This window comes from Entelurus aequoreus, linkage group LG05 (genome assembly GCF_033978785.1).
Source record: "Entelurus aequoreus isolate RoL-2023_Sb linkage group LG05, RoL_Eaeq_v1.1, whole genome shotgun sequence".
NCBI lineage: Eukaryota > Metazoa > Chordata > Actinopteri > Syngnathiformes > Syngnathidae > Entelurus > Entelurus aequoreus.
The window spans coordinates 83,299,759-83,323,685 of NC_084735.1; the positions used below are offsets into that span (position 1 = coordinate 83,299,759).

General features: G+C 35.7%; 3 protein-coding genes across 6 annotated transcripts in view; 2 read left to right on the top strand and 1 right to left on the bottom strand.

Moving 5' to 3' along the window:
• slc37a2 (solute carrier family 37 member 2) overlaps positions 1 to 7,936 on the top strand; it is a 32,602-nt gene extending 24,666 nt beyond the window's left edge. For 2 of the 3 annotated variants that reach the window (XM_062046561.1, XM_062046560.1), the window contains exons 13-19: positions 5,388 to 5,473; positions 5,546 to 5,594; positions 5,926 to 5,999; positions 6,079 to 6,157; positions 6,221 to 6,318; positions 6,401 to 6,465; positions 7,766 to 7,935. In XM_062046561.1, coding sequence (XP_061902545.1) covers positions 5,388 to 5,473; positions 5,546 to 5,594; positions 5,926 to 5,999; positions 6,079 to 6,157; positions 6,221 to 6,318; positions 6,401 to 6,465; positions 7,766 to 7,781 — 467 coding nt within the window. In that variant the 3' untranslated portion in view covers positions 7,782 to 7,935. Of the gene's footprint in view, positions 1 to 5,387; positions 5,474 to 5,545; positions 5,595 to 5,925; positions 6,000 to 6,078; positions 6,158 to 6,220; positions 6,319 to 6,400; positions 6,466 to 7,765 lie in introns of all 3 variants that reach the window. The other variant, XM_062046563.1, reaches the window with a different exon arrangement.
• A 1,608-nt stretch (positions 7,937 to 9,544) lies between these two features.
• Positions 9,545 to 23,927, bottom strand: part of pou2f3 (POU class 2 homeobox 3) — a 58,819-nt gene continuing 44,436 nt past the window's right edge. Inside the window, exons 8-13 of the mRNA XM_062046690.1 lie at positions 22,703 to 22,844; positions 16,192 to 16,325; positions 12,130 to 12,294; positions 11,998 to 12,040; positions 11,823 to 11,931; positions 9,545 to 9,873 (exon numbers count right to left, since the gene is read on the bottom strand). Coding sequence (XP_061902674.1) covers positions 9,831 to 9,873; positions 11,823 to 11,931; positions 11,998 to 12,040; positions 12,130 to 12,294; positions 16,192 to 16,325; positions 22,703 to 22,844 — 636 coding nt within the window. The 3' untranslated portion in view covers positions 9,545 to 9,830. The remainder of the gene's footprint in view (positions 9,874 to 11,822; positions 11,932 to 11,997; positions 12,041 to 12,129; positions 12,295 to 16,191; positions 16,326 to 22,702; positions 22,845 to 23,927) is intronic.
• Positions 16,531 to 23,927, top strand: part of trim37 (tripartite motif containing 37) — a 79,567-nt gene continuing 72,170 nt past the window's right edge. For both annotated transcript variants that reach the window (XM_062049074.1, XM_062049072.1), the window contains exon 1: positions 16,531 to 16,744. The gene's annotated coding sequence lies outside the window, so the exon portion shown is untranslated. The remainder of the gene's footprint in view (positions 16,745 to 23,927) is intronic.

Sequence of the window (23,927 nt, forward strand, 5' to 3'; positions counted from 1 at the left end):
AATGTAGACCGGCTGCATGGGATTCTGGGTATTTGCTGTGTTGTGTTTTTGTTGTGTTACGGTGTGGAGGTTCTCCAGAAATGTGTTTGTCATTCTTTTTTGGTGTGGGTTCACAGTGTGGCGCATATTTGTAACGTAACAGTTTTAAAGTTGTTTTAAACGGCTACCGTCAGTGTAAGCTGTGTGGCTGTTGACCAAGTATGCTTGCTGTCTCCTACGTTAGCAAGCAGAAGCTGTATACAACATGTGGCTGGGTTGGCATGCGATTTGTGCAGGCTATAGAGGACAATTATTGCAGTACCGATAAGGTACTCTCTTAATTCAATTGTTAGGGTGAAAATCGGAGAATATTAACCCCGGGAGATCACTAGGAGAGGCACTGACGTCTGTAAAACTCCAGGGAAAACCGGGAGGGTCGGCAAGTATGCAGCTGAGCCGCGTCAGAGTGGTCAAAGAGCCGCATGCGGCTCCGGAGCCGCGGGTTGCCGACCCCTGGGCTAACCTGACAGTGCACAGGATTCCAGTCCAGTTTACTTTTATTAATTGCTGTTCATATAAAGTTTGTTGTGTTTTTTGAGACAGATGTTTTGCACTTTGCTTGGACCAGGTTATTGTCATTTTTGTCATTTTTCTATTATTTGTCCCGTGCTAATACGTCCCCATTCCAATAGAGAGTATATTTTGGTGTTTATTTAATATAGTTAGGGCCAGAGCAGCAAAAGCTGCTTCCTCCGTGCATTGTTTTTCTCAAACTTGGATCACATTTACGAGGCCTTTGTCATGCACAAAAACTCACCAGTTTTTGCAAGCATGTCTGGTCTGGTGAAAAATGTGTTACTTTGTGCGTACCGAACAGGACATTTCAAAATTGACTCTATAGCGCCACCCTTGAAAATTTGAAAAAAATAGCCCCTGCCACTAAATTGACATATCGTCACAAAAAACGCTGGAGACGTCTGTCATGACAGGACGCACTATTCTAAAAGCCTCAAGAACCCATTTTTAAAAACAGGAAGTTGGGTCGGTAACTTGGTTTCCGTCAAAAACAGGTGTCGTACTTTCACAGCTCCTTCTAGGGACTCGCACCAAATGAGTAGCGGTTAAAATGACAAATACCAGACAGGAATTGCGAAGGAATTTTGCCAAAGCTATAGGATGTTGGCGTGGCATGGCGCCAATCTGTGATCTGATGGTTCGCCACAAAACTTTCAACATTTGTAACGCGGCTCCACAAATACAGATCTTGAACAGAATTGGTAAAAATGCAGTGACACCCTAAAGTGCAGATTCGGTCAGTACCTATTCGTAGTGGCGGCAAAAACTGCTCCGAGCCATCAACCATCAAATTGTCATTACTGCACCTGGTATAAGCTTTTAGGTAGGGGTCTGATCATGACTACACATTAGTATCGCCCCCTTGTGGTGGTAAATTATTTTTTTAATTATTATTGTTTCACTGCCTTTTACTTATTTTGTGTCCAATGTTTTTCCCCTCATTCTGTACACTTTGCAAGTTAAAAGAAATGTTGAAGTGTTGAAAAGCCAGACAGAGGGCATGTTTCCAGTGTGTGTTCATTAGAATAAAGCATTTTTTCTTTGCCTTTTTGTTTGGTGGAAAGTTGTGCATTAAGTTGAAATATATATTTATACTTATGTTGATGTACTAAGCTACTTTTGCCGTGTAGCTTGTAGTGTACTTTGCTACAGTTCTCTTGGGATAGCTTACCCTGTACCTTAGCACCATTTAATAGAGAGTAACTAGTCGCTTAGTTTACTATGTTTTCCAAGTAGTTTGCCCATCACTGGCGTTTTATAACATGTTTCCACCATGTTTGTGGTCTGTTTTTATAGCATGTGTCCGCCATGTGTGTTTTGTAACATGTGTCCGCCATGTTTGTGGTCTGTTTTAAAACATGTGTCCGCCGTTTTTGTGGAGTGTTTTATAACATGTGTCCGCCATGTTTGTGGTCTGTTTTATAACATGTGTCTGCCATGTGTGTTTTGTAACATGTGTCGGCCATGTTTGTGGTCTGTTTTAAAACATGTGTCTGCCATGTTTGTGGTCTGTTTTATAACATGTGTCCGCCATGTTTGTGGTCTGTTTTATAACATGTGTCCGCCATGTTTGTGGTCTGTTTTATAACATGTGTCTGCCATGTGTGTTTTGTAACATGTGTCCGCCATGTTTGTGGTCTGTTTTATAACATGTGTCCGCCATTTTTGTGGTGTGTTTTATAACATGTGTCCGCCATGTTTGTGGTCTGTTTTATAACATGTGTCCGCCATTTTTGTGGTCTGTTTTATAACATGTGTCCGCCATGTTTGTGGTCTGTTTTATAACATGTGTCTGCCATGTGTGTTTTGTAACATGTGTCCGCCATTTTTGTGGTGTGTTTTATAACATGTGTCCGCCATTTTTGTGGTCTGTTTTATAACATGTGTCCGCCATGTTTGTGGTCTGTTTTATAACATGTGTCTGCCATGTGTGTTTTGTAACATGTGTCCGCCATGTTTGTGGTCTGTTTTATAACATGTGTCCGCCATGTTTGTGGTCTGTTTTATAACATGTGTCTGCCATGTGTGTTTTGTAACATGTGTCCGCCATGTTTGTGGTCTGTTTTATAATATGTGTCCGCCATGTTTGTGGTCTGTTTTATAACATGTGTCCGCCATTTTTGTGGTCTGTTTTATAACATGTGTCTGCCATGTTTGTGGTCTGTTTTATAACATGTGTCCAACATGTTTGTGGTCTGTTTTATAACATGTGTCTGCCATGTTTGTGGTCTGTTTTATAACATGTGTCTGCCATGTTTGTGGTCTGTTTTATAACATGTGTCTGCCATGTTTGTGGTCTGTTTTATAACATGTGTCTGCCATGTTTGTGGTCTGTTTTATAACATTTGTCTGCCATGTGTGTTTTGTAACATGTGTCTGCCATGTTTGTGGTCTGTTTTATAACATGTGTCTGCCATGTTTGTGGTCTGTTTTATAACATGTGTCTGCCATGTTTGTGGTCTGTTTTATAACATGTGTCCGCCATTTTTGTGGTCTGTTTTATAACATGTGTCCGCCATGTTTGTGGTCTGTTTTATAACATGTGTCCGCCATGTTTGTGGTCTGTTTTATAACATGTGTCCGCCATGTTTGTGGTCTGTTTTATAACATGTGTCTGCCATGTGTGTTTTGTAACATGTGTCCGCCATGTTTGTGGAATGTGTTGCAGCGTTTTCGGCCATGTTCGTAGAATGTGTTGCAGCGTTTTCGGCCATGTTCATGGAATGTGGTGCAGTGCCGGCCGTGTTTGTGGAATATATTGCAGCGTTTTTGGCCATGTTTGTGGAATATATTGCAGCATTTTCGGCCATGTTTGTGGAATGTGTTGCAGCGTTTTCGGCCATGTTCGTAGAATGTGGTGCAGTGTTTGTGGAATATATTGCAGCGTTTTCAGCCAAGTTTGTCGAATGTGTTGCAGCGTTTTCGGCCATGTTTGTGGAATGTGTTGCAGCGTTTTCGGCCATGTTCGTAGAATGTGGTGCAGTAATTGTGGAATATATTGCAGCGTTTTCGGCCATGTTTGTGGAATGTGTTGCAGCGTTTTCGGCCATGGTCATAGAATGCGGTACAGCGTGCCGGCCATGTTTGTGGAATGTGTTGCAGCGTTTTCGGCCATGTTCGTAGAATGTGTTGCAGCGTTTTCGGCCATGTTCATGGAATGTGGTGCAGTGCCGGCCGTGTTTGTGGAATATATTGCAGCGTTTTTGGCCATGTTTGTGGAATATATTGCAGCATTTTCGGCCATGTTTGTGGAATGTGTTGCAGCGTTTTCGGCCATGTTCGTAGAATGTGGTGCAGTGTTTGTGGAATATATTGCAGCATTTTCGTCCATGTTTGTGGAATTTGTTGCAGCGTTTTCGGCCATGGTCATAGAATGCGGTACAGCGTGCCGGCCATGTTTGTGGAATGTGTTGCAGCGTTTTCGGCCATGTTCGTAGAATGTGTTGCAGCGTTTTCGGCCATGTTCATGGAATGTGGTGCAGTGCCGGCCGTGTTTGTGGAATATATTGCAGCGTTTTTGGCCATGTTCGTAGAATGTGTTGCAGCGTTTTCGGCCATGTTTGTAGAATGTGGTGCAGTGTTTGTGGAATATATTGCAGCATTTTCGGCCATGTTTGTGGAATGTGTTGCAGCGTTTTCGGCCATGTTCGTGGAATGTGGTGCAGTGCCGGCCATGTTTGTGGAATATATTGCAGCGTTTTTGGCCATGTTTGTGGAATGTGGTGCAGCGTTTTCGGCCATGTTTGTGGGATGTGTTGCGGCGTTTTCGGCCATGCTCATGGAATGTGGTGCCGTGCCGGCCGTGTTTGTGGAATATATTGCAGCGTTTTTGGCCATGTTTGTGGAATGTGTTGCAGCGTTTTCGGCCATGGTCATAGAATGCGGTACAGCGTGCCGGCCATGTTTGTGGAATGTGTTGCAGCGTTTTCGGCCATGTTCGTAGAATGTGTTGCAGCGTTTTCGGCCATGTTCATGGAATGTGGTGCAGTGCCGGCCGTGTTTGTGGAATATATTGCAGCGTTTTTGGCCATGTTCGTAGAATGTGTTGCAGCGTTTTCGGCCATGTTTGTAGAATGTGGTGCAGTGTTTGTGGAATATATTGCAGCATTTTCGGCCATGTTTGTGGAATGTGTTGCAGCGTTTTCGGCCATGTTCGTGGAATGTGGTGCAGTGCCGGCCATGTTTGTGGAATATATTGCAGCGTTTTTGGCCATGTTTGTGGAATGTGGTGCAGCGTTTTCGGCCATGTTTGTGGGATGTGTTGCGGCGTTTTCGGCCATGCTCATGGAATGTGGTGCCGTGCCGGCCGTGTTTGTGGAATATATTGCAGCGTTTTTGGCCATGTTTGTGGAATGTGTTGCAGCGTTTTCGGCCATGGTCATAGAATGCGGTACAGCGTGCCGGCCATGTTTGTGGAATGTGTTGCAGCGTTTTCGGCCATGTTCGTAGAATGTGTTGCAGCGTTTTCGGCCATGTTCATGGAATGTGGTGCAGTGCCGGCCGTGTTTGTGGAATATATTGCAGCGTTTTTGGCCATGTTTGTGGAATGTGTTGCAGCGTTTTCGGCCATGTTTGTGGAATGTGTTGCAGCGTTTTCGGCCATGTTCATGGAATGTGGTGCAGTGTTTGTGGAATATATTGCAGCGTTTTTGGCCATGTTTGTGGAATGTGTTGCAGCGTTTTTGGCCATGTTTGTGGAATGTGTTGCAGCGTTTTTGGCCATGTTTGTGGGATGCGGTGTTGAGTGCACTGCTGCATATCTTCACAAAGTCCAACAGTTGATGTCTGGACGTTGAGCATGTGACTCAGTGTGCTGCTGTTGTGTCCGCCAGGCGGAATCACGGCGGGCCTCGTGTCCGACTACACCGGCGGGAGAGCCACGACGTGTTGCGTCATGTTGCTGGCCGCTGCGCCCATGGTGAGCGTTGACCTTTTTCTCCTGAGTCGGGGTCTCTCGAGGGCCTTAACATGAATCCGATCTGTTTTGCAGCTTTTTCTCTACAATTCCATCGGACAAAGGAGCCTCGGCACGACAATTGGTAAGATGACTTTCTTGCATCACGTAAACTCTGCTTCTTCCTACTCCTTTTGAACACGTTGAGGCGCATGACTGTGCGCATGACCGGAATAAGAAAAGAAAGTGAAACATCCGTGAATGTTTTGTGATGTTAACCAAAATAAATGCTTGTGTGGTGTGTGTGTGTGTGTGTGTGTGTGTGTGTGTGTGTGTGTGTGTGTGTGTGTGTGTGTGTGTGTGTGTGTGTGTGTGTGTGTGTGTGTGTGTGTGTGTGTGTGTGTGTGTGTGTGTGTGTGTGTGTGTGTGTGTGTGTGTGTGTGTGTGTGTGTGTGTGTGTGTGTGTGTGTGTGCAGGCATGCTGCTGCTGTGTGGAGGTTTGGTGAACGGACCGTACGCCCTCATCACCACGGCCGTGTCTGCCGACCTCGTAATGTTCTTGCCAGTATTTCTATTGTGACCTCAACATGGCGGCGTGCTGATGCATCATGGGTATTTTTGTCGTTCAGGGCACGCATGAGAGTCTGAGAGGAAACTCCAGAGCTTTGTCCACAGTGACGGCCATCATTGACGGGACGGGGTCAGTAGGTAAGAGCCGCCATGTTTGTCCTGCTGGTGAAGAACTGGTCCTGATGGGAGGGTGTTGTTCAGGAGCCGCGTTGGGCCCCCTGCTGGCCGGAGTGATCTCGCCGTACGGCTGGAACAACGTCTTCTACATGCTCATCTCGGCCGACGTGCTGGCCTGCTTGGTGAGGACACCTGGCTCGCACCAGGACGACACAAGCGTGTCCTTCGTGGACTTCATCTTCCCTCTTCTCTGTTTTCCCGCAGTTTTTGTCCAGGCTTGTTTTCAAAGAAGCTCAAGGCTGGTGTGGACGTCTTCCTCGAATCAGAGGGTGAGCGGCCTTTTTTAAAAAAAATTCATACAATGGTATCACGTTCTACAGAAGGGAAGCGATTCATATGGCCCCAGTCCTGCAGTCTGATGAAAATGATGGAAAGCGCCACTCTACATAGCAACTGACACACACATTTTAAGCTATTCAACACTCTACTGCCATCCGGTGGCTAAAGTTCATCACGTATAGCTCGGTTGGTAGAGCGGCCGTGGCAGAAACTTGAGGGTTCCGGGTTCGATCCCCGCTTCCGCCATCCAAGTCACTGCCGTTGTGTCCTTGGGCAAGACACTTTACCCACCTGCTCCCAGTGCCACCCACACTGGTTTAAATGTAACTTAAATGTAAAAGCGCTTTGAGTCACTAGAGAAAAAGCGCTATATAAATATAATTCACTCACACACTCACTCATGTTTCATGTGTCAGGTAAACCGCAACATATGGGGTCATGTGAATCCTCTTCCTATGTCTCCTCAAATGACGTACAGAAATAAAACACTTTTTTTTTTAAGTGAACCGTCTGCTTTATTTAGAAAAAAATAACTATGGTGTGTATAAATGATCAATAATAAATAAATAATAATAAATAATAATAAATAAATAAATAATAAATTTATTATTTATTTATCATTTATGGTGTGTATAAAAAAAAACTAAATATTTAAAATGAAAGAAAAAAATATATAACAATATTATTTAAATAATATAACCATCAAACTTGACTTAACTTTAGTTATTGGAGAGTTCCCGTCGGACGTTTTTTCACGGGACGCATTTGTGCCGAAGGTGAGCCACGTAAATAAGACCGCCCACAGAACGGCACATCCGGAAGCGACTGTCGGGAAGCAGCTTGAAGATGATCTGTAAAAAACGTCATCTAGGCAACATTTTGACCAAAGAACCGCCGTTACATGTTATGTAGACCACAAGGAAGTGTTTTACATTTAGAATATTTTTTTAATATTATGACTCCTTTAATGCGCCCTATATTGCGCCTTATATATGAAAAAAGATTTTAAAAAATTAACCATTCATAGGCAGTGCGCCTTATAGTCCGGTGCGCCCTATGGTCTGAAAAATACGGTATATTATTTTATTATTAATGTCAATCAGATTTTTAATTATTTATTTATACATTGTTATTTTATTATTGACAAAAATAAAAAACAAGTAATTATTTGACTGGGAATTTAATCCATCAAACATTCTTGCAATATTAACACTAGTTTGAGACGTAAATCTGCTTAAATTGTAATTTGTCTTACATTTGAGACGTGATAGAGCCATTTTTTATTTGCAGGTACAAAGAAACTTAAACTGAGGAGCGACACGACGACCTCTTTTGACTTCCTCTGACGTCTTTCTTCAAAGTGACGATCGAAGCCTTCTTTTATTGCTCATTCTAACGTGCTTGTTTGAATGTTCTTTTATCATTAAAATGTACATACATGCCTTATACTTCTGTGTCACTTACATGCTGAGAACATAGTTGTAGTTACATGCCGCTATTATTCTGCCCGCCACTGTCTACTACAATTATAGTTTTTGAAAAGTTAAATCATTTAAATACTTTCAAAATGAATCAGCAAGTGTAACACTTTTTTTTCCCTGGCTCCTACTGCAAACTACAATGTTAATAATCAAATGTTTCAAAAAAGTCAAACAATTTAAATATTACCTAAAAACATAAACAAGTATTTTCGATTAAATGTATGGCTACCACTGCAAAATACAGTATTAATAATCAATTATTTCTAATATATAATAATTTAAATATTTTTAAAAATCAGCAAGTATTTTTAACATGTTTTCTAGCTATGACTGCAAACTACAATATTAATAATAAATGATTCCTAATAATATATAATAATTTAAATGTGTTTAAAAATCAAGTATTTTTAACATGTTTTTCGAGCTACGACTGCAAACTACAATATTAATAATACATTATTTTTAATAATATATAATTTAAACATTTTTAAAAATCAACAAGTATTTTAACATGTTTTTCTAGACAAACTACAATATGAAAAAAATTTTTTTTTGAAAGTCTAACAATTTGAATAATGTTTTTAAAAAATACAGTATTTTCACATTTTTTTCTGGCTACCACTGAAACTACAAAATGAATAATCAATTATTTGAAAAAAATAAAAATAAAAATCAAACAATCAAAATATTTTTTAAGAAGATAAATGCGTTTTTTGAAATTAAATATTAAAAAATTGGCTACCACTACAAACTACAATATTATTAATCAATTATTTCCAAAAAATATAATTTAAATATTGTTTAAAAATCAACAAGTCTTTTAAACATGATTTGTAACTACAATTGCAAACCACAATATTGATAATCAATTGCTTGTAAAAAAAAGAAAAAAAAAAGATATATATATATAATTATTATTATTATTTCTAAAAACAATTCTACTAATTTAAATATTATTGGTTAAAATCAACAAGTATTTTACACATTTTTCTGGCTTCCATAGCAAACTACAACATTATTAATCAATTATTTCCAAAAAGCCCAACAATTGAATTTAAATATTATTTAAATGGATAAAACAGGTATTTAAAAAAAAATAAAAAAATCTGGCTATTACTGCAAACTACTATATTAATTATCAATATTTTCTAAAAATAATCTGATCATTTAAATACTATTTAAAACTATCAACAACAGTATTTTTAATTGTTTTCCCCTGCAACCACTGCAAACTAGAATAATAATAATCATTTCTAAAAAGAAAAAAATCTAACAATTTTAATATTGTTTAAAAAGATAACCGTGTATTAAAAATAATTCTGGCTACCACTGCAAACTACAATATTAATAGTCAATTAATTATTTTAAAAAATCAAAACATTTGATTATTGTTTAAAAAGATAAACAAGTATTGTCAACACTTTTTGAATTGGTTTTATCTAAAAAAAATAAAAAAAGTCTTGTATCGTCTCCATTACGTTATGTTTAAAGTAGTTGTCGGTTAGATTCCAGAGACATTGACAAGATGATTGATTCATTTATTTTCACATAAACATGACATTATTGAATGCTTATCATGAAAACCACGTTAACTTGCTGCAAGCAGTCGACTAAAACTTGTAAACAAACATGCCGGGCAAGTTGGAAGCAATTCCATTTTTCCATTGCTAGCAGATTGCGAGTCTGCTGACATTAAAAGAGGAATATTTACATTCCGCCTCATTAAATAGTTTATAGCTAACAAGCTTATGAGCTGGACTCTCAGGCTCTCCTTCTTCTTCTTCATTTTCTTCTAAGTCACAAATTCAAGCATCGCCTGTTTTCCGCTGCCATAAACGCTTCTAAACAACAAAACCAGTTCATGTTCCAGTTCCTCAGTGGGGATACGTGTTGGAACTCCATGACCGGTACCAGGACCTGCAGGGACAAACACACAAGAACCAAGTTTTAAAATGTTAATTAAATTCAAGAATTAACTCAGTATTTTTTAAGAAAATAATTTTGAGGGAAAAAAGGTATTTAAATCCTGTAAATTTATAATATAATAGTTGTATATTCAGTGGTTACAATTGTAAATAAAAAATAAAATAAAAAAATGAAGGTGATACTGCTTAAAGCCACTAGAGGGTGCTGTTTTCCTCATTTTGAAATGAATGATTTTATTGTGCTGCTTTTTAATAAAAGTAACAAAGCAGGCCAGTGACAAGTCCATCCATTTTCTACTGCTTGTCCTTTTTAATTTGTTTTCATTTATTTATTACTGACAAGTTAAATAAATAAATCGAAAGACATGCGAATATATAAAATACATATAAAAAAGGGAAATAATTTGCCAATAGTTAATTAAAATCGCAATTAAATAAAGCAATACTACTATTAATAATAATAATACCGTACTGCTGAAATGAACGTACACACTAAAAAAATACTGGGTTATTTTGATAACCCACTTTTAGGTTGCTATAGTGTTGGATTACATTTTGGAGTTATTTTTATGAATAGTAATCCATTTTTTGGGGTTATAGGGGTATTATTTCAACCCAATTTCTGGGTTTTCAAAATTATGAACCATTTTTGGGTTGTTTTTCCACAAGTAATGCATTTTTGGGTAAAAGGCTTTTTTTTCTTTTTTTTATTAAAAAGTTATTTTTTTCTTGAAGGGAATTTTAGTATGGATTCATCTCATTAACATTATTTACAATCACCCAACATTGAGTTAGCATAACCCAACTTTTTGGTTAAATAATTCAACCCAATAGTTTGGTTGGGAATAACCCAACATTAAGTTATCATAACCCAACTTTTTGGTTAAATAATTCAACGCAAAAGTTGGGTTGAAAAAAAAAAGGTATAGTAAGGCATTTAAATCTGAATTTATAATATAATAGTTGTATATTCAGTAGTTACAATTGTAAAAAATAAAATAAAAATGAAGCTGATACTGCTTAAAGCCACCAGAGGGTGCTGTTTTCCTCATTTTGAAATGAATGATTTTATAGTGATGCTTGCACTATAAATGCAAATAGACAAAATACATATAAAAAAAGGGAAATAATATGCCAATATCCATCCATCCATCCATTTCCTACCGCTTGTCCCTTTCGGGACAATAGTTCATTAAAATCTCAATTCAACAAAGCAATACTACTATAAATAATAATAATAATGTACTGCTGAAATGAATGTACACACTAAAAAAATACTGGGTTATTTTGACAACCCAATTTATGAGTTGCTAGTGTTGGGTTACATTTTGGAGTTATTTTTAGACTTAGACTTAGACAAACTTTATTGATCCACATGGGAAATTGTTCCACACAGTAGCTCAGTTACAAAGGATGGAAAGTGTAAGGATGGAAAGGACAATGCAGGTATAAAGTAGACTGAAAATGTACCGTAGTAGCAATATAGAATATATGTAATATTTACATGTTATATATACAGTATATAACATATACTAATATATTATATAATGTACTGTATATATATGTATAATAATATTTTATGAATAGCAATCCATTTTTTGGGTTATAAGGGTATTAATTAAATTTAAATTTCTGGCTTTTCAAAATTTTGAACCATTTTCGGGTTGTTTTGCAACAAGTAACGCATTTTTGGGTACAAAGCTTTTTTTTTTATTATTAAAAAGTTACTTTTTTCATTAACATTATTTACAATCATCCAACATTAAGTTATCATAACTCAACTTTTGGGTTAAATAATTCAACGCAAAATTTGGGTTGAAAAAATTAACCCAAAATGTTGAGTTCAAATAACTCAAATAAGGGGTTTGTCCTTTCTGAGCAGGCAGTTGGGTTGAAATTGGGTTATTTTTGAACCCAACATTTTTTTGGAGGGTAACTGACCCGGCGGTGCTGTAAGGCGCCTGGTTGAGCTGAGACGTTAGCGAGGCTGCGGAAAAGCTGTTGGGAGAAAGATCACGACTCGTGCTGTTTGGCGACGTACTTGAAGAAACTGCAATGAGAAAATAACAAATTAAAAAAACATTTTAATAGCCAACTTTTTAATGCTGCTCCTCACCTCCACCTGAAGCCAGCGGGCTGTAGGACCTGGAAACTGCCACCTGCATCAATCAATCACATATCAGTATCCATCACGGATCAATATCAGTAAACAAATCCAAAATAGATGCGAGTCTGCATGGTCACCAACCATCCTGGAGTTGTAACCCTGGGACTTGACAGATAAACTGGACACGGGACAAAAGATCCTCTTCTCCTTTTGACGCCGGTTGCAGAACCAAACCCGAATGACTTCCTTCTCCATGGCCAGCTGCTCTGAGATCAGCGTTATCTCTTCAGAGTTAGGTTTGGGGTTCTGCAAGGCAACACAAAGCCACTCTTACATTACTACACTATATTCATACCAGAGGTGTGGACTCGAGTCACATGACTTGGACTCGAGTCAGACTCGAGTCATGAATTTGATGACTTTAGACTCGACTTGACAAAATGTAAAGAGACTTGCAACTCGACTTAGACTTTAACATCAATGACTTGTGACTTCACTTGGACTTGAGCCTTTTGACTTGACATGACTTGCTACTTTCCCCAAAACCTAAAGCTTAAAAAGTTATTTGGGAGCGCTCCGTAGCTTTCATTTTGTACATGTCTGTCTATCAGCGTGTGTGCTGCGTGTCAGCGTGTGTGCTCTCAGTACAACAGCCAATCAAATTAGATCTACATTGTTTTCATCACACAGCATTCATCCAATCAAATTGCAGGACAACCAATGAACAAGAGTTGTCAAACAACGCGCCAGTGAGAAAGATTTATACCAAAGTTGGTTTCGTTCGGGTATAAAAACTACGACTTGGTCAACAAAAAACGAATTGCCGGATGCAAATCACGCAGTTCGAATATTACAGACGGAGACGCAACAACTTCCAACTTCGTTCGACATTTGAAGTTGCACAAAGAAGGGTAAGTTTTGAATGTAAGATAACGTTTATTGGCTAAGTAACATGACTTTTATTTGCTGTGTAGTTAAATCAGTGAGGCTGTAAACTCACTGCTAACGTCATAACCATAGACATCTTATAAGTAGACGCAGCATCGAGCGCTACTGCTTACTGGCGCAGACGAGACGCGGGGCCGCCATCTTGGAGTGGTGATCCGCTCCACTCAGTGCAATTCATTTGTCAGGAGCAATGAACTGTCAGCGCATTTAATTCATTTTACCTCACTGAATACCACTCGTTTTCACGCGCTATTTTGTCATACGTGTAGCTATGATAACGGACACATGTTTTATTATTCATAGTTTGCTTAACAGTAATAGAATATTCTTATATGCTATAAGTGACCAGACGTCCGAGATCAAAACTGGGAATATAAGCCCAGAGAAGGGGGGAAAAAACGGTCAGCTATTTTTAAGTTGAAGAAACAATATAATTACGTTATATATACATGCGTATATCCTACATAAACAATGTATGAATACATTAGATATCTATATATCTTATAGACCGTATCTCTGTTGCTGCAGCAGCAGAGAGTTTATTCTGTCTTGACACTTTGTATTGATATTTTGTATTACATTCTTCCCTTAAATGATAATGTTTACAGTGATTGTTATATATGTATTTTTTATGTATGTCGCTTTGGATAAAAGCGTCTGCCAATTACTTAAACATATATAAACACCTGAAAGTCTTTATATCAGCTAAAACCACCAATCTGTTTCACTGGATTCAGAATACATCCAAATGCTGTCTTACCCAACAATGTTAGTATTTGAATATTGTTACTTGAAGACTTATTCCTGGTTACAATTATACTGTTAAGAAAGTATTGTCTTATATTTTGCCTAAAATGAGAATGCACCATAATCAGTGGCGGCTGGTGAATTTTGTTTTAGGTGGGGCTGAAAGTTTGTAAACCAAACCCCTGTAGGGGGGTCATCCTCCCCCAGAAGATTTATTTGTGATTTTCACATACAAATATTGAAGATCTTTGCTCCTTCTTAACTCTGTGGTAATGTTATTTTCATAAAATACAACCAAAAGTACATTAATGTTAAATCTTACTTGTGAAAAGTAATCCCCCGATTCCTATTTTCAACAGTCCGCTCATTTGAGCAGGAAAACGCTGAACACCAGCCCGGCATCTTTGTTTTCTACCTGTCAACTGTCAGTTTAGGCTGCTCGCCGGCTCCTCATCACCACTTCAAGATGCAAATTGCTCACGTCACAGCAACCAATACTGCGTCTACTTATAAGATGTCTATGGTTATAACATCATTTCAAACACAGCAATATGTTGCGTCCACTGCAGTTTGCTTCCTTATTCATACTTTTTGTCAAGTGATTTTTTTAAGCAGGGTTGCATGAGGTACCTAGACTTAACGTTACGTTAGTCAATGTATCACACACAGTAACATAACGTTAGACGGCGGTCAGCAGCACCGCATATTTTAGCCACCTACAAAAAGACAAACATAGTCAAATAAAGGTCAGTTAAAATATATACTATATTAAGAATATGTGTACATATTGCATAGGGCCCTGACATCTAAAAAGTACAACTCTGTTCATTGTTATGTTCATGTATTTGTTATGTTTTTCATGTGTACGCACACATAAACACACATACAGTATGAGATGAGATCAATGAGATAAGGTAAGAACAGAATAGAAACTGCAGTGGAAGTAGTTACAATGCAATATGCCATGGAAATACAATGTTAACACTTTTGTACAAATAAGTACAGTTGCACTTGTTTTTGCAAATGTGTTTATTCTGTAAAGGAATGAGTTAAATGTTTAAAATTGTTTAAACTATTAAAATGACTGGTTAATAGTGCTATTATGAATTGCAATGTCAGTACTATTTTTTTTCCTGCTATTTCAAATGCACTTGTTTTAATAAATAAATACAGCGGTTAAAAGCATACACAATCTGTGTAAAAATATTAGTCTGTGGTTAAAAGGACTTGAAAGGACTCGAAACTCAAAATGCAGGACTTGTGACTTGACTTGAGACTTTCCAGTCTTGACTTTGGACTTGACTCGGGACTTGCCTGTCTTGACTCGGGACTTGACTCGAGACTTGAGGGCAAAGACTTGAGACTTACTTGTGACTTGCAAAGCAATGACTTGGTCCCACCTCTGATTCATACTATATATATATATATATATATATATATATATATATATATATATATATATATATATATATATATATATATATATATATATATATATATATATATATATATATATATATATATATATATATATATATATATATATATATATATATATATATATATATATATATATATATATATATATATATATATATATATATATATATATATATATATATATATATATATATATATATACATATTGCATCCGGAATGCATTGAGCAATAGCTGTGCATATTTCTGAATGTTTGATTTCTTAATTTTTTATTCTTAAATACATTTGCAAAAACATTTTTAAATACCTTTTCACATTGTCATTATGGGGTATTGTGAGTAGAATTTTGAGGACAAAAATGAATTTATTCCATTTTAAAATAATCGCTGTTACATAAAAAAATTGTGGAAAAAGTGAAGCGCTGTGAATACTTTCCAGATGCACTGTATAGTATATATTTGTATATATATATATATATATATATATATATATATATATTGCATCCGGAATGTATTGAGCAATAGCTGTGAATACTTCTGAAAGTTTGATTTCTTAGTTTTCTATTCTTAATTACATTTGCAAAAAACCTTTTCACATTGTCATTATGAGGTATTGTGTGTAGAATTTTGAGGACAAATATTAATTTATTCCATGTTGGAATAAAGGCTGTATCAAAAAAAATTGTGGAAAAAGTGAAGCGCTGTGAATACTTTCCAGATGCACTGTATAGTAATAGTAATTATACATGTATGAATATATATTTGTGGAGTATATATATATATGGATATATGTATGGATATATGTATATATATATATATATATATATATATATATATATATATATATATATATATATATATATATATATATATATATATATATATATATATATATATATATACATTTAATAATACAAATGTTGGCGATGCTTGTGATTGTGATGTGTTGCCAGTAATAATAAAGTATGAATCATTTTTAGGTGGTCCATGTTTGCTTCTTGACTTTGTTTAGTTGACTGTAAAGACAAGCAGAAATGTATTGAGGGGGAAAAGTTTAACTTTGTGCTCACATCCAGAAAACGTTTCTCCAGCGTGAGTTTAATGTTGGTTTCAATGCTGGTCCTCTTCTTCCTCTTGCGGCCATAACCTTCCATCAGAGGCGGCAGAGATGTGGAGTTGCTCATGGAGTCAGACGGCGAGTTCTCTGAGAACAAAAAAAACGTCACATTTGAAGGTAGTAAACAGTAAAATGTCACTTTTATTTTTGGACTCGTCGGTTCATGTTGCGTTAATTCAAACGCGGAACTCTTAATTCTGACCCTGAGAGGCCGCCGTACTCGTTTGTTACTTCCGGTCCCGCTGCTAGCTTACATGGCTAGCCACCAGCGAACTGGCGTTGTCGTTTAGACAGCACGTTTATTCGGTTTCCGAATCTGCATTACTAAAAAAACGATTACATTTTTTTTGTCAAAGAACTGGCACACACAAACGTGATTCAAACGAGCAACGTGAGCGTTGACGAGTGACGATACGATACGGCCAACGGCGCAGCGGGGGGAGCTACAGCTACATGGCACACAGCGACCACCGCGGTGCATCCTGGGACTTGTAGTTGTATTGCTGGTGAGTAATACAGTACAAATATTAAGTGGCCTACTGAAAGCCACTACTACCGACCACGCAGTCTGATAGTTTATATATCAATGATGAAATCTTAACATTGCAACACATGCCAATACGGCCGGGTTAACTTATAAAGTGACATTTTAAGTGGCCAGTTTCGTTGAAAACCAAATTTAAGTTATTTACTGAAATTGAGTGAGCCAATGGCTTTGCACTTAGTTATATATATATATATATATATATATATATATATATATATATATATATATATATATATATATATATATATATATATATATATATATATATATATATATATATATATATATATATATATATAATAAATGATAAATAAATGGGTTATACTTGTATAGCGCTTTTCTACCTTCAAGGTACTCAAAGCGCTTTGACAGTATTTCCACATTTACCCATATATATATATATATATATATATATATATATATATATATATATATATATATATATATATATATATATATATATATATATATATATATATATATATATATATATATATATATATATATTTTGCATTCTATTATTTACTTTGAATTTGGCACTGTTTTGTACTTTTTTTGTACTGTTTTTGTACTTACTTTGATTATTAGTTCTCAACTGTTGGTAAATGTCGAAATTTATAAACAAAGGTTTATAAAATTAAAATAAATAAATAGATAAATTAAGAAAAAAAGTTTCCTTGAAAAAAAAATATTTCAGTCAAAATAAAAATGAATCTTGATTTTTAATATCTTTATCATTCATATTTGCTTAACATTTTTTTTCTGGCTAATACCGCAAACTACTATGTTAATAATCAATATTTTCTCAAAATAATCTAATAATTTAAATATTAATTCAAACCATCAACAAAAGTATTTTAAAATGTTTTTCTGCAACCACTGCAAACTACAATAATAATAATTACAGATGTCCGATAATATCGGCCTGCCGATATTATCGGACACGTTTTTTTAAATTATCGGTATCGTTTTATTTAACCCAAAAAACCTCCCTCCCCCATTGACACACATTCACACCAAAGGGTTGTTTCTTTCTGTTATCAATATTCTGGTTCCTACATTATATATCAATATATATCAATACAGTCTGCAAGGGATACAGTCCGTAAGCACACATGATTGTGCGTGCTGCTGCTCCACTAATAGTACTAACCTTTAACAGTTAATTTTACTCATTTTCATTAATTACTAGTTTCTATGTAACTGTTTTTATATTGTTTTACTTTCTTTTTTATTCGAGAAAATGTTTTTAATTTATTTATCTTATTTTATTAATTTTTTTAAAAAAAGGAGCTTATCTTCACCATACCTGGTTGTCCAAATTAGGCATAATAATGTGTTGATTCCACGACTGTATATGTCGGTATCAGTTCATATCGGTATCAGTAATTAAGAGTTGGACAATATTGGAATATCGGATATCGGCAAAAAGCCATTATCGGACATCCCTAATAATAATCAATCATTTCTAAAAAGAAACAATTTGAATATTGTTTAAAAATATAAACAAGTATTTAAAAAAATTATGGCTACCACTGCAAACTACAATATTAATAATCAATTATTTCTTTAAAAAAATCTAAACATTTGATTATTTTTTTTTAAAGATAAACAAGTATTGTCAACATTTTTTAAATGGGTTTATCTAAAAAAAAAAAAAAAAGTATTGTGTCGGCTCTATTAAAGGCCTACTGAAACCCACTACTACCGACCACGCAGTCTGATAGTTTATATATCAATGATGAAATCTTAACATTATAACACATGCCAATACGGCCGGGTTAACTTATAAAGTGACATTTTAAATTTGCCGCTAAACTTCCGGTTCGAAACGCCTCTGAGGATGACGTATGCGTGTGACGTAGCCCGACGAACACGGGTATGCCTTCCACATTGAAGCCGATACGAAAAAGCTCTGTTTTCATTTCATAATTCCACAGTATTCTGGACATCTGTGTTCGTGAATCTGTTTCAATCATGTTCATTGCATTATGGAGAAGGAAGCCGAGCAAGCAAAGAAGAAAGTTGTCGGTGCGAAATGGACGTATTTTTCGAACGTAGTCAGCCACAACAGTACACAGCCGGCGCTTCTTTGTTTACATTCCCGAAAGATGCAGTCAAGATGGAAGAACTCGGATAACAGAGACTCTAACCAGGAGGACTTTTGATTTGGATACACAGACGCCTGTAGAGAACTGGGACAACACAGACTCTTACCAGGATTACTTTGATTTGGATGACAAAGACGCAGACGTGCTACTGTGAGTATGCAGCTTTGGCTTTTTTTTGCGTATGTACGTAACTTTTTTTAAATATATAAGCTTTATGAACCTTGGGTTAGGTGAACGGTCTTTTGGGCTGAGTGATTGTGTGTGTTGATCATGTGTTTGAATTGTATTGGCGTGTTCTATGGAGCTAGGAGCTAGCAGAGGAGCTAGGAGCTAGCATAACACGTACCGTACCGTACGTGCGCGTCACGTACGTAACTTTTTTAAAATATATAAGCTTTATGAACCTTGGGTTAGGTGAACGGTCTTTTGGGCTGAGTGATTGTGTGTGTTGATCGGGTGTTTGAATTGTATTGGCGTGTTCTATGGAGCTAGGAGCTAGCAGAGGAGCTAGGAGCTAGCATAACAAACACGCAGGTGTTATTATGCAGGATTAATTTGTGGCATATTAAATATAAGCCTGGTTGTGTTGTGGCTAATAGAGTATATATATGTCTTGTGTTTATTTACTGTTGTAGTCATTCCCAGCTGAATATCAGGTACCGTGAGTATGCAGCCTTGGCTGCTAAACATTCGATAACTTGACCGTATGTGCGCGTCACGTACGTAACTTTTAAAAAATATATAAGCTTTATGAACCTTGGGTTAGGTAAACGGTCTTTTGGGCTGAGTGATTGTGTGTGTTGATCAGGTGTTTGAATTGTATTGGCGTGTTCTATGGAGCTAGGAGCTAGCAGAGGAGCTAGGAGCTAGCATAACAAACACGCAGGTGTTTTTATGCAGGATTAATTTGTGGCATATTAAATATAAGCCTGGTTGTGTTGTGGCTAATAGAGTATATATATGTCTTGTGTTTATTTACTGTTGTAGTCATTCCCAGCTGAATATCAGGTCACCCCCGGCTCTCACAGCATCTTCCCTATCTGAATAGCTTCAACTCCCCACTAGTCCTTCACTTGCACTTTACTCATCCACAAATCTTTCATCCTCGCTCAAATTAATGGGGAAATTGTCGCTTTCTCGGTCCGAATCTCTCTCACTTCATGCGGCCATCATTGTAAACAATAGGGAACTTTGCGTATATGTTCAACTGACTACGTCACGCTACTTCCGGTAGGTGCAAGCCTTTTTTTTATCAGATACCAAAAGTTGCAATCTTTATCGTCGTTGTTCTATACTAAATCCTTTCAGCAAAAATATGGCAATATCGCGAAATGATCAAGTATGACACATAGAATAGATCTGCTATCCCCGTTTAAATAAAAAAAATTCATTTCAGTAGGCCTTTAAGTTATGTTTAAAGAAGGTTAGATTTCACAGACATTGACAAGATGATTGTTTCGTCCTTCTTATTTTGACATTTACTTTAGTTGTATTGGTGGTGAGTAATACAGTACAAATGTTAAGTGGCAAATTTCGTTGAAAAAAATATTTCAGTCAAAATAAAAATTAATCTTAATTTTTAATCTTTATCATTCATATTTGCTTAACTTTTTTTTCTGGCTACTACCGCAAACTACTATATTAATAATCAATATTTTCTCCAAATAATGTAATAATTTAAATATTAATTCAAACCATCAACAAAAGTATTTTTAAATGTTTTTCCTGCAACCATTGCAAACTACAATGATAATAATCAATCATTTCTAAAAAGAAATAATTTGATTATTGTTTAAAAAGATAAACAAGTATTGTCAACATTTTTTAAATGGTTTTATCTAAAAAAATGAAAAGTATTGTGTTGTGTTATGTTTAAAGAAGGTTAGATTCCACAGACATTGACAAGATGATTGATTAGTCCTTCTTATTTTTGACATTTACTTTAGTTGTATTGCTGGTGAGTAATACAGTACAAATGTTAAGTGGCATGTTTCGTGGAAAAAAAATATTTCAGTCAAAATAAAAATGTATCTTAATTTTTAATATCTTTATCATTCATATTTGCTCAACATTTTTTTCCTGGCTACTACCGCAAACTACTATATTAATAATAAATATTTTCTCCAAATAATGTAATAATTTAAATATTAATTCAAACCATCAACAAAAGTAATTTTAATTTTTTTCCCTGCAACCACTGCAAACTACAATGATAATAATCAATCATTTCTAAAAAGAAATAATTAGAATATTGTTTAAAAAGATAAACAAGTATTTAAAAAACATATGGCTACCACTGCAAAGTACAATACTAATAATCAATTATTTCTTTAAAAAATCTAAACATTTGATTATTGTTTAAAAAGATAAACAAGTATTGTCAACATTTTTTAAATGGTTTTATCTAAAAAAATAAAAAGTATTGTGTTGTGTTATGTTTAAAGAAGGTTAGATTCCAGAGACATTGACAAGATGATTGATTAGTCCTTCTTATTTTGACATTTACTTTAGTTGTATTGGTGGTGAGTAATACAGTACAAATATCAAGTGGCAAGTTTCATTGAAAACCAAATTTAAGTTATTTACTGAAATTGAGTGAGTCTATGGCTTTGCACTTTGTTTGTTATATATATATATATATTTTGCATTCTATTTTAGTTACTTTGAATTTACAACCCCCTGGCGCTGTTTTGTACGATTTTTGTACTGTTTTTGTGCTTACTTTGATTGTTATTTCTCAACTGTTTGTAAATGTTGAAATTTATAAATAAAGGTTTATAAAATAAAAACTTTTTTAAAAAAAAGTTTTGTTGAAAAAAAATATTTCAGTCAAAATAAAAATGTATCTTAATTTTTAATATCTTTATCATTCATATTTGCTCAACATTTTTTTCTGGCTACTACGGCAAACTACTATATTAATAATAAATATTTTCTAAAAAGAATCTAATAATTTAAATATTAATTCAAACCATCAACAAAAGTATTTAAACATTTTTTCCTGCAACCACTGCAAACTACAATAATAATAATCAATCATTTCTAAAAAGAAATAATTTGAATATTGTTTAAAAAGATAAACAAGTATTTAAAAAACATATGGCTACCACTGCAAAGTACAATATTAATAATCAATTATTTCTTTAAAAAATCTAAACATTTGATTATTGTTTAAAAAGATAAACAAGTATTGTCAACATTTTTAAATGGTTTTATCTAAAAAAATAAAAAGTATTGTGTTGTGTTATGTTTAAAGAAGGTTAGATTCCAGAGACATTGACAAGATGATTGATTAGTCCTTCTTATTTTTGACATTTACTTTAGTTATATTGCTGGTGAGTAATACAGTACAAATAATAAGTGGCCAGTTTTGTTGAAAAAATATGTTACAGTCAAAATAAAAATGAATCTTAGTTTTTAATATATTTATCATTCATATTTGCTCATTATTTTTTTATTTCTTTAACTCCTTTTCCTTCCTTTCGAAGCTTCTCTACCCTTTTCTGTAAATTACCTATTCCTTTCTCTTCGATTGAAAGAGAACATAGAACATTTTGCATTTATGCTAAATTACACTTTTTATTCACTGTCCCAATTAAATAAATGAAAATCAAATTAAATTAAAATGTAACACCTGAACATGGGAAGGGAGCAAACTTTAAATGACAAAATGTACGACAGATCGACGTCGTTTGTGCACGATGTAAGCAACAAATGATAAGTAATAGACATGGGCAAGGATGCATTGTGTAAATGTATTCATGTGATGTCATACACAAATCAAACGATGGCTTTATGCTACCAACCTGCGTCACTCAGCCATTTCTCCAGCAAAGGTTTGAGCTTGCACATGTTCTTGAAGCTCAGGTTGAGGGCCTCGAAGCGAGAGATTGTCGTCTGGCTGAAATCGTTGCCGTACAGTTTCCCCATGGCCAGGCCAACGTCACCCTGCAACCCATCACACACACAGAGCTGCTCGTCTTCACCAATGCATGAATGAGCGCGCGATGAATGAATGAATGACGAAAGGTGAAGGTTACAATCAAACAGCTGGTGTGTAATAGTTTAGTTTAGTTTATTAAGGATCCCCATTAGTCTACAACGCAGTGGAGACTATTCTTCCTGGGGTCCAGGCAAAAAATGTCACACAATCACAAAACAAAATATTACAATGCAGTACAACATGATCAAATAATAAAATACAGTATGAACACTTTGTAGGGCGCAACATAACACATTTTCGCTTTGTGTAAAAAGCTACTTTCTAGTTATGCAATATATGATATATAGTACGAGTGTCAAAAAATAGATTTTTGAAAAAATCGCGAGTCTTATTAGTAACTATTCTTAATCGGTTAAAAAAAAAATCTAAAATTTTTTTTTTATATATATATAAATATATTTTTTATATTTATTCATTTAATTTTATTTCTTAAAGGCCTACTGAAAGCCACTACTACCGACCACACAGTCTGATAGTTTATATATCAATGATGAAATCTTAACATTGCAACACATGCCAATACGGCCGGGTTAACTTATAAAGTGCAATTTTAAACGTCCCGCTAAACTTCCGGTTGGAAACGTCTACATACGATGACGTATGCGTGTGACGTCACGACGGCAACGGAAGTATTCGGACCCAATGTGTCACCATACAAACTGCTCTGTTTTCATCGGACAATTCCACAGTATTCTGGACATCTGTGTTGGTGAATCTTTTGCAATTTGTTTAATGAACAATGGAGACTGCAAAGAAGAAAGTTGTAGGTGCGATCGGTGTATTAGCGGCGGACTACAGCAACACAATCAGGAGGTTGTGTTGTGTTTGAGCTGGATAGCAGACGCACTACCGTGAGTACAGCTTTGGCTTCCAAACATTTGATCGCTTGCCCGTACGTGCGTGTCGCTATGTGCATGTCACGTACGTAACTTTGGGGAAATATATGTTTCTTGCCGACTCTGATGGCGGCCGGGGTGTCGTCGAAAGCTACAACGCCCGCCACCGCTCCGTAGTTAGCTTCAATTGTT